The 10993-nt window shown below is 35.7% G+C and overlaps 1 protein-coding gene across 1 annotated transcript; it reads left to right on the top strand.

Annotated features, from left to right (window-relative positions):
• Window positions 1–4570: 4570 nt before the first annotated feature.
• Window positions 4571–8242, top strand: LOC101312963 (ABC transporter G family member 11-like). The gene is made up of 8 exons (XM_004288126.1): window positions 4571–5155; window positions 5744–5823; window positions 5986–6450; window positions 6545–6631; window positions 6740–6865; window positions 6980–7171; window positions 7259–7345; window positions 7501–8242. Exons 1-8 carry the CDS (start codon window positions 4705–4707, stop codon window positions 8146–8148), a joined length of 2136 nt encoding a protein of 711 aa, XP_004288174.1. The 5' UTR covers window positions 4571–4704; the 3' UTR covers window positions 8149–8242.
• Window positions 8243–10993: the final 2751 nt, after the last annotated feature.

Genomic DNA, 10993 nt, shown 5'->3' on the forward strand with positions numbered 1-10993 from the left:
AATTAAAAGATATGACATGTGACATTCAACTAGTTCGGGTGGGGATGAGGGTTGGGAAGTATGGGTTGGGAGCAAATTTGCATCCCATACCATGGGATTCAATCTCCCTCATATTTTTCCAACATTAATTGCATCTTTCAAATATTATTTTAATGAATGTTATTACAAAATTATCCATAATTTTTTTTGAATCTTGAATACTTTATATTTTAATATGAAGGATAATTGGTAAATTAATGTTATTTATTTTCCTATCCATGTATAAACCAAACATTGGAAAGGAAAGTAAAATACATTTCCTAGTTAATTTTCCCGACATTCCCAAACACCTGGTCTGGAAACTAGTGGGAAATCTACTTTCTTATGTACATAGGAAAGACCAAGGAACCAATTTCTTTTCCATCAACCAAACGAGGCCATAGATCTTCTTTGTTTATAATTTACTTTTTCTATATTATATGAGAAATTTTAAATACACACCTCTAATTTCTTAATACACACCTCTATTATTTTATATTTCACATCAGATTTTATATGTATGTTTAATTACAAAAACAATCCATCAATTATTAGGAAAAAAAAAAAACTTCCTCTCCCTTAAAACCTAACTCTTCTCCACTATTACTATGCATCAAAAGAAAAGAAATAAAAACCTACTTATCCAAAATTACATCACCTGAATTTCGTACTACTATCGTAATCACATGTGCTATTTACCGATTCATTTGGTTTTTATGCTATTGTACTTCTACTAGTTTCTTAACTTTGAAAAAATTATGTATGTTCAATTTTTTTTTCTTCAAATTCAAGCCGATTGATGTCATATTGGAGATTTGGAGTTCAAATATAATATTACTCTTTTGATTATAAATTGAAAAATATCAAGAAAAAATTTCTACCCCGCCCGATCAAAAAAAATCTAACAGAAAATAAAAGAGAATACATAAAAAGAGTTGTGAAATAGTAAATATATAATAATTATATTAAATAAAAAATTATTATTAGTTTTAGATATTGAGGGTATTTTAGACAGTTTGGGATGTATATTTAGTATAACATTAAAATGAAAAACTAGATGAGTAATGTATTAAGTAAAATGTGTGTATTAAGAGATTAGGGGTGCGTATTTAAAATTACTTTATATCATTTAGTTTTTTTTTTCTTTTTTCTTTTCCGAAGGGTAACATATCTATAACTCCTATAAGACTATAAGTTGGTGACGTGGTGGGTGCAATTAACTTTCATGAAGTGTCTTAGACGTTACCCTCTCTCCATGAGAATGAATGCTATGGGCCTATGGACTATGGTATCATCAGTAGACAGTCGTTGGCGCATTGTTAGCTGAACTCTTGGATATGGCCACACACAAAAAACTAACAAAAAAAAAAAAAAAAACGACTTGGATATGGCCGCAGTAAATGACGTACTATATGTCTATATCCCACTTCCCATTCCCCCTAAATTAGGTTTGGAGGCGCATGCATAATCACAGTATGAAGAAGAAGAAGACTTGAGGATCGATTTCTTGAAACATAATCGATTATCGGGTTTTAGGCGTTTAGAGGATCAATATGGCGGTTTCATTTTCAGATAGAATTTAGCTAGAAAATAAAAACGAAGCTATACCAAACGAGATCTTAGACTATCCTTCAAATCCCCCCCTAGCAGCAAGCCAAGTGGCTTCGGCGTGACCGGAAGGCTAGCCTAGGCCAGGACCGCTGCTGGATGAGAAAACTTTCATCAAGAGCTCCTGAAGCGGCCTTTTAGGAGTTTTCTATTTCGTTGGTGTGCCTTTTGGTTGATTGCATGTTCTTAGTTCATCCTCTAAAAGTCTAAATTGACACAGTGACGTTGTTATTGAATGAACTGAACTTATTCAAAAATCGATCATGCCAAGTAATTGGCGACAATATGTATATAAAACAAGATTATGTATTAGTCCACACAATCACCTAAAATTTGGCATTTGCTTCATTTGAAGCATCGACCAAGCCAACCTTAATCCTAAGTCCTAATCATAGTCGTAAGACAAACGAAGTCATTAGTAAAACAAGATCATGTATGAGTCCACACGATCACCTAAATTCTATTTCATTGGATGGAAAATTCTGCTTTAGCATCTTCCATCGTAGGCTAAATCCTTAACCAAATTTAGCCTATAAGACCATCTTCCACCATAGGCTAAAAAATCAAATTTAGCCTATGATTACTCTCACCATAAGCCAAATTACAATTTTCAAAGTAAAAAGCCAAATTTGGCCTTCCACCTTCCATAAAAAAAGAATATTCTGTGAAATCTTTTTTTAGCTTACCAAATTCTCTCACCGTAAGCTAAATCTTTAGCCAAATTTATAACCTTTTGGATTTAAAAACACTCCCACCATAAGCTAAATTCAAAGATAAAGCCAAATCTAATTCTTTTGTCATATATATGTAATGTTATATTTCTATGCATATTTTTTCTTTTCTCATATATATAAATATATATAATATTAAAAATAATTTGAAACTACAAATATTGAGAAGGGCATGGATCTTATTCCTTAGAAAATAAACGATAATTAAAAGATACAACCAACGAAAAAAAATAAAAATAGAACGACAAATTTATTTGAAAATAAACATTTATCGATCACAATTTCAAACTTATGTTTTTCCATGTCGCTGCCAAATATGTTTAATCAAAGCATCTCGAAGTTCATGACGTTTGGCTATGACGTTTTGCTAACATGAATCCGTTCCAAGGTGACACACAAGCTACGTTCAACTCTGGAAGCGTTGGTAATGCACTTCAAGTTTCAAGTCAATATGGATTAAGCGGTGAATACGGAGCAATGCCAAATTATGGAGGAATGAATCTTTATGAAGGACATTTTGGATATGGAAAAGGTAAAGACTATGGAGGAAGCGGAGGTACCGGAACAAACGATAGACATGGAGGAGCCCCGTAATGAAAGCGGTGAAGTACCGAATTATTGTTGATAGTTATTATAATATGAGTTTTTTTTATTGAAAAATAATGTGTTTTTAATAAGTCTACCATTTTATGTTAGTTATTTCGTTATGTTGTAATTTAGTTAAGTCTAGCATTTTGTGTTGTTTACGTTTTAATAAGTGTGTAACCCTTTTACATGAATAAGCTATGTACTTTTTTTAATTCAATAATTAATCAAGTATATGATTTTATCTAAATATATTAGATATGGGGCTTATATGAAAGGTCTCGTCGAGATTTTCACAATGGTAAAAAAAATTAAATAGAAACGAGTTTTTAATTATGTAGTTGTGAGAGATTAAAAATTTTTAGTTCAAATTTAAAAAGGATATAAACTGAAATAAGATGGTAACTAGAAGGGCAGATCAGAAAAAAGAATAAAACTGAATAAAATATTATTTGGCTTTAGCTTATGGAAATGGAAGACCAAATTTGGCTTACCAAATGGGAGCCATTCTAACGAAGACTCTTAAGTTGAGGATTTGTTGAGGACTTTTCGGCTTATCCCATTTTTCGATCTTATATTCACATCTTAACCGTTCAGTTTATAGGTATTTATGAGTAGATCATTTCTGCAAATTTTCAGCCATATTGAAAATCGTTAAGACATTCATAAGTGTGATTTACCAATTATGAACTTGAACGGTTCATGTTTGACAGATTTGATTCATCCATTAATTTGATCTAGTTTGTTACCTTAACGATCACCGATTTGGCTGAAAATTTGTAGGGTTGATCTACACATATAGGTCTAAAAACTGAACGGATGAGATGACAAGATGTGATCGAAAAATATGTTTTTTAAACTATAAACCGAAAAGTCCTCAACTTAAGGATCCTCACTAAAAAGGCTCCCCTTACCAAATAACTTAAGCTAAATTTTTTACCTTTTTATCTTGAAAATTGAAATTTGGTTTATGATAAGAGTAAACATAGGCTAAATTTAGTAGGAGATGTATATGGCATACAAACTAGCTTTTACAGGCAAAACCCAGCACATGGGCTGCACGCCTCCCATGTTAGTTGTATGCATAGCCGTTACCGTACAGCAGCCAAACCTTCACTGGACATCTGACTTTCTTGCAATAATCATTGTCGAAAGAAAATTATCGTTTCAGAAGAGAAACATGCTTTCGAACCAAAAAAAAAAAAGAAAGAGAAACATGCAACTCCCCATTTTCCATGTGTGTTTGATTGTATGATTGAAATCGTAATAATATTGGAGAGTCAAATATAGGGCGGCCAACTTAGATTCATTGGCTCCCCATTTGGCCATTTCATCGATTTTAATTGTTCCTTAAATAAATTGGAGAGTCAAATATAGGGCGGCCAACTTAGATTCATTTGGCTCCCCATTTGGCCATTTCATCGATTTTAATTGTTCCTTGAATAAATTCCAAAGTCTGATCATGATCGAAGCTGCATGGATCCATGAACATACATTTATAACTTGATGACAGCACAATACGTTAATACCCACGTTGTTTTTAACTTTTAAAAAATTATTGATGAAGTTGATTTTCTCTCTCCACGTCTTTCTATAATAAAACGAAAATGATGAACTAATCCTGCTTTGTCACGGAAATGAGCTTGACCAGGTCCAGAAGCTTCTGACCTCGACCTTAAATACTAGTTGGTGAGTGGGGAATTGCATTTATAACACACTGCAACTCCTTACCTTCATCCAAGAAACAGGGAATTCAAGCCATATGTCCATGGAGTCTTCTTCTCCAGCTAACATTCCCAGATGGGCACCAAGTCCAAGCCCTTCGAGATCTCTATTATCACCTGTGGAAGACCCCAGGATCGAGGCAAGTCCAGATCATAATGATTATGATTCTGCAAAAAATGGCATATCCTCATCATGTACTAGCATGGATAAGATTTTCCCATTCAGCATTGGATTCAATGGCACTACTACTTCTACTGTTTCTGTGGTTGAAAAATCACTAGAAGCTAAAGGTGCTTATGTTAGAAGCAGAAGTGGTACTATGCGAGTTTCTTTGACATGGGAGGACTTGTGGATTGGAGTAAGTGATAAGAAAGGTGGGCAGAAGATGATTTTGCAGGGGCTTACTGGTTTTGCTCAACCTGGTGAGGTTTTGGCTATTATGGGTCCTTCTGGCTGTGGCAAAACTACCCTTTTGGATGCTTTAGCAGGTAGTACTGATTCCTTTGTATTCTTGGTAGTCATTGTTCTATTCTATTTCTTGCAATTTATTAATAAAAGTATGCAATCTTCGACAGTATGCAACCTGGTGAGGTTCTTGCTATTATTGTTCTACTTCTACTTGCTCTATATTTTGAATGATTTGGTAAAAGTCAATTAGTTGATACCCTTTTGAATTTTTCTTCAATTCTAGAATATTATCAAAATAATGGCCCGTTGGAGAATCCTTCATGAAGTGTTTCTTCATGATGTGGTTTTGGTTCAGTAGCTGCTTTTTCTTAGAAGCACATTTTCTTAATAAAACTCCAAAGTGAAGCACTTGGAAGCACCTAATTTCGATCTGCAATTGCAATTCTGCAAATATTATCAAATGAACTCCAAGTGTGATGCTAGTCAGCGGTTCTTGAACAAGTACTGGTGTTGTGATGATATGTACACTAATGGGTGAGGAATAGGAATAAGATAGTGTCCAGGCTAGGTTAAGTTTTCATTTCATCCATAATCAACAGCTCTTAAAATATATGTTCTCATTGATTCAAGTAACAACAACAAACTAAAGAAACTTGAAACTAATGCAGGAAGGCTAAGTTCAAGCACACAGCAAAGGGGCAAGATCCTGATAAATGGCCGCAAAGTAAAACTTGCTTTCGGAACCTCGGTAAGAAATTTGAATCAAATTGACTTGTCAACACACATTCAAACTAATCAATCACATTTTCATCTGAATTGTAAAATGGGGTCAATCAGTGTGACTCTAGTAGTCAGTCAGTCTTGGATCCTCTCTTTATCTTGGATTCTCATATCTATCTTCGCATTATAGGCATATGTGACACAAGATGACACGCTAATGACAACCTTAACAGTAAGGGAAGTTGTGTACTACTCGGCACAACTCCAACTGCCGAACTCCATGTCGAAAGCAGAAAAGAAAGAAAGAGCAGAGACCACAATAAGGGAGATGGGTTTGCAAGCTTGCATGGACACAAGAATTGGAGGTTGGAGCAGGAAAGGTCTCAGTGGTGGACAAAAAAGAAGAGTTAGCATATGCATTGAAATCTTGACTCGTCCGAGGCTTCTCTTCCTTGATGAGCCTACTAGTGGGCTAGACAGTGCAGCATCCTACCACGTGATGAACCGCATTGTTAAGCTGGCTCACCGTGATGGAAGGACAATTATTGCATCAATTCATCAACCTAGCAGTGAAGTTTATGAGCTTTTCCAAAACCTCTGCCTTCTCTCATCTGGTAGAACAGTCTATTTTGGCCCTGCTTCACAGGCAGAACAGGTATTATTTTCTTTAAGAAATGGACGTGAACTCATATTACTCATGTGTCATTCTAACTTTGACTAGCATAAACAATATAATCTATCTGGTGCAGTTCTTTGCTTCAAATGGCTTCCCTTGTCCAACTCTGAGAAACCCATCGGATCATTGTCTTAGAACAATCAACAAGGACTTTGATATTGTAAGTCTTCTTGTATGTATTTACATATATCAAAATCACCTTTCAAGTTGTTTGTAGAAAATATTGGTTGATTATCTTAGCAAAATATTAACTTGAGTCTGAAATTAGGACATTGAACAAGGACATGATGGTATACCAAGCACGGAGGAAGTAATCAATACTCTCATAAGATCATACGAGTCTTCAAATACTTCCAAGCAAGTTCACCACAGTGTAGCTGAGATTTTCCAACAGGTTATTCAATACTTTTAATCTTTAAAATGATCCATATCTAATTTCAGCGTTATTATCTACAAAACAAGAAAGGCTCACAATTACCATACTTTTTTTTTTTTTACTGTAATGTAGAAAGGTGGAGCTCTAGAGAAGGGAAGCCATGCCAACTTCATAACTCAATGCTTAGTTTTGACAAGGAGATCATTTGTTAACATGTATCGTGATCTAGGCTACTACTGGCTTCGACTTGCAATTTACATCGCCTTGTGCTTATGCGTAGGAACTATTTTTCATGATATCGGCTCCACTTTTGGGTCAATACAGGTAAGTTGGTGAAATTAGGAGTGAGATATTTGTCTAATAATGCTGTATTACGTTGGCTACTATAAAGCAACTTCAATACGAATGCAGGCTAGAGGATCAATGCTCATGTTTGTAGCATCATTCTTGACATTCATGGCAATAGGTGGATTCCCTTCTTTTGTTGAGGACATGAAGGTTAGTAAGCATTATTGGTCACTGCACACACACACACAGACACACACAAGACATGCGCGCGCGCACACAAGACACGCGCGCGTGGGCACATACACACATAATAGTATATTTATTTTGCTGATGATTTTCACCCCCTTTTATCTGTCATAACCCAGATCTTCGGGCGAGAAAGACTAAACGGGCACTACGGCGTTGCTGCATATGTGATGGGAAACACATTTTCCTCCATTCCATACTTGCTAATCATATCTTTAATTCCTGGAGCTTTAGCCTATTACCTTGTTGGTCTTCAGAAGAGCTTAGAGCACTTTATCTATTTTGCGTTGGTGCTTTTTGTGTGCATGATGTTGGTTGAGAGCCTAATGATGATTGTAGCGAGCATTGTGCCCGATTTCCTCATGGGGATCATCACTGGTGCTGGGATTCAAGGAGTAATGATGTTGACTGGAGGTTTCTTCCGATTACCGGACGATCTTCCAAAACCCTTCTGGAGATACCCAATGTACTACATTGCATTCCACAAGTATGCATTTCAAGGATTCTACAAGAATGAGTTTGAAGAACTAACATTCCCCAATGACCAAGGAGGGGCACCCACGATTACTGGTGAAGATATATTGAAGAGCATTTGGCAAGTTGAGATGGGCTACTCTAAGTGGATTGATCTTGCTATTTTGTTTGGAATGGTAATTGTTTACAGGTTCATGTTTTTGGGAATCATAAAATTTAGTGAAAAGGTTGTGCCAATGATCAAAGCTGTTCTTGTTGGTGTTCCCAAACGCTCCCCAACAGTTCATGGATAACCATCTCTCCTAGTCCCATATATGTAGTGAAAACTCTAGTTAAATAAATGATTTGGGCTCTTATATGAGTTTTAAACTTTTTTACTTCCGATTCAAAAGCGTGCACACAAAAGTATGCTTCTGACCATCTGCAATAGTATTGTTAATTTAAACTTTTGATAAAATTTGTTAATTTTTGGGATAAATAGGAGTTCCGATAGTATACTTAAAGGGTGTTACTAAATTTAAGGATTGCTAAACAAAGTTGCTAAATTTGTCAATCGAGTCATAAATTGCTAAAACACTCCATTTTTTGTCCACATGTTAGTTTATGATTCATTAAAACATATTACATAACGTACACATACAAGAAGTGATCCTAACCCAGGCCCATTAGGGCATCTTTGACTTTTGAGTCATAAAGAAACCACTGCCAACACCAAAAGCCACACCACACCACAGCGCCGATCTGACTTCTCCACCCAACTCCTCCGTTAATGTTTTCCAAACCGTTTCGCTTCGTTCAAAACGAGGATCGACTAACCCTGTGCTTCTGAAAACAGAACGATGTCCCAAGAAATCGTGGCCAAGCTATATAAAATAAAATTAAATTAAAAAAATACAAACGTTAATGAAACCATGATTCGACCTTGGTAATTTTCGAGCTACGTACCCAAGGGAATATTCAATTCCCGACAGGCAACAAGAACCCAACGTAGGCCAGGCTAAAAGCCAACCTACACCAATGCCGTCATTGGATATGCGTATATATTCTTTACCAAATGTCGCTGCTTTAGGGTTTGATGAGAGTCTCTAGCATTTTCCATGTTTTCTTGAGGATTAGTTACAACCGACCCTTTTTTTTTTGGGATCAAATAAACAACGAATATGCTACAACGAGTCTATTGTTAGTCGAACTCACGACCTCTCACTTGGAGATACATATGCCACTAGACCAAAACGGTATTGGGCGCTACAACTGACCTTTTGGCATAATTAAATTGTCTTTTAAATGATGATATGTTGAAGGAAAAATACGTTGATGTGCCTTTTTCAAAGTAACTGACATGAGGAAATCATGAGATTAGAATATATCAAGATATAACGGCTTAATTAGGCTTTAATACGTTGTAATTACATTTTGTAACCATTGTATTCATCTTCTATATAAGAGAGAACTTCTAATGAGAAAGAGTAGACTTGTTCCGTTTTATTTTTCCCGTAACACGTTATCAGCACTTTGCTTTCTAATGGTTGAGGTCATGGCTCCCTAAAAAAAGAAAGGGAGGCCACCTGGTTCGATTGATACTTGTCTTTAGGAATTGGGCGAGTAAGACACAACCTCATTAATGTAAAAAATCTCTCTCAGGAGATTGTCTCTAATTACAATTATGTCCATGAATCAATATTGGAGGACACTCCGATGTTTAAAATGATTCTAGAGACAAAATTTCAACAGATTACGAGAGTACATACACATTGATGATTTACACTGTTGCTCAAGGAATCATAGAGCATGAATGTATCGAACCACCTTCTGGTTGAAGAATGTCAACAAAGAGCATATTGGCCTACATAAAAGGGCAATTCAAGAATAACCAGATTCTCTGACAAAGAGACATGTATTTGGTTTGGTAGTGCTAACCTGACCAAGTGTAAAGCCTGTAGGACATAAATAAGTCTTTCTAAAAAAAACGTAATGAGAAGAATGAAGCCCTAAAGGATGAAGCTTGCCTTGTGGCGCCAAGGTTTCTTGCAAACGTTTTGGATTGACTACAAGGAGACATGTTCTCCCATAATGAAAATGCAGCTCATATATTTGGTTACTACATATCTCCATGGGGATCTTTATTGAGAGATATTTATGAAAATGTCTGATGGCCTTACACAATCTAACTAAAGTAACTCTAAACCATGGAGTGTGTTTGTAGTTAGAATTGAAACGCTCACTTTATAGAAGTTTATAGAAGTGACTACTTGGTTAGGAAGGAATACAAGATGATGAACTATGCTCCTACGTATTCATAAAGGAAACGAGTTCCGGATTTACAATTACACATATCTATGTTATGATACGAACATAGTAGACACTCTTGACAAAATAAAAGAAGTGCGAGCTACGTGAAATCCAAAGTGAGATGAATAATCTTGGAAAACTCGGTTAACAACGAGTTTATGGAATACTAATCCACCAGTCTGCATGTGTCCAAAAGATTCTCAGGCAATTTACATGGACGAAGTGCATACTGTTAGCACTCCCAATGATCGGTCGATGATTGGATGTAAAGAAAGATCCATTTTTTCCAAAGAAAGATGACGAAGATGACGAATAAGGGTTTAGAATTGAAATTCCTTTTCTATATTGCAATAGGTGCAATATTATACATAACCCGATGAACTCGACCGGATAATGCATTCTCATTAAACTTGTTTAAACACCAACGCAATGTCATTGGAAGGTATAACAAATATATCATGATACCTAAAGGAACCATTGACTTAGGTTCATTTGATCCCTACAGAAAGATAAAAGGGAATGCAGATAAAACTGCAATCCCCTACTCTAATGCCCTAAACGATGCTTTGTTTGGTTTTTACTAAGTCATGCATGTATCTATGACCAATAGATCGTTCCCAAACTGGTTATGTATTCACCATTAAGAACACGACGATACCTGGTGAGAAACAACATACTCCCTTTCAAGATTCAAGTGAATCAAGTAAGGTTTAAGGAGAATAGGACATACTGGTTTCTCAAATCACAGCCTAAGACTATATTTGAAAACTTGTGAAAAACATAGAAATGCAAGGATGTTCCTAGCTCCCTTGATTGATGTAAAGATCAGGGGGGAGTGTAGACTTCAGG

The sequence above is a fragment of the Fragaria vesca genome, linkage group LG1 (assembly GCF_000184155.1).
Source record: "Fragaria vesca subsp. vesca linkage group LG1, FraVesHawaii_1.0, whole genome shotgun sequence".
In the NCBI taxonomy this organism is placed as follows: Eukaryota; Viridiplantae; Streptophyta; class Magnoliopsida; order Rosales; family Rosaceae; genus Fragaria; species Fragaria vesca.

Excerpts from the sequence above, each read along its gene's own strand:
- LOC101312963 (XM_004288126.1), top strand. The coding sequence starts at position 4,705 with ATGTCCATGGAGTCTTCTTCTCCAGCTAACATTCCCAGATGGGCACCA. Across the intron at positions 5,824-5,985 it reads AACTTGCTTTCGGAACCTCG|GCATATGTGACACAAGATGA; the intron begins GTAAGAAATTTG and ends TTCGCATTATAG. Across the intron at positions 7,172-7,258 it reads CCACTTTTGGGTCAATACAG|GCTAGAGGATCAATGCTCAT; the intron begins GTAAGTTGGTGA and ends ATACGAATGCAG.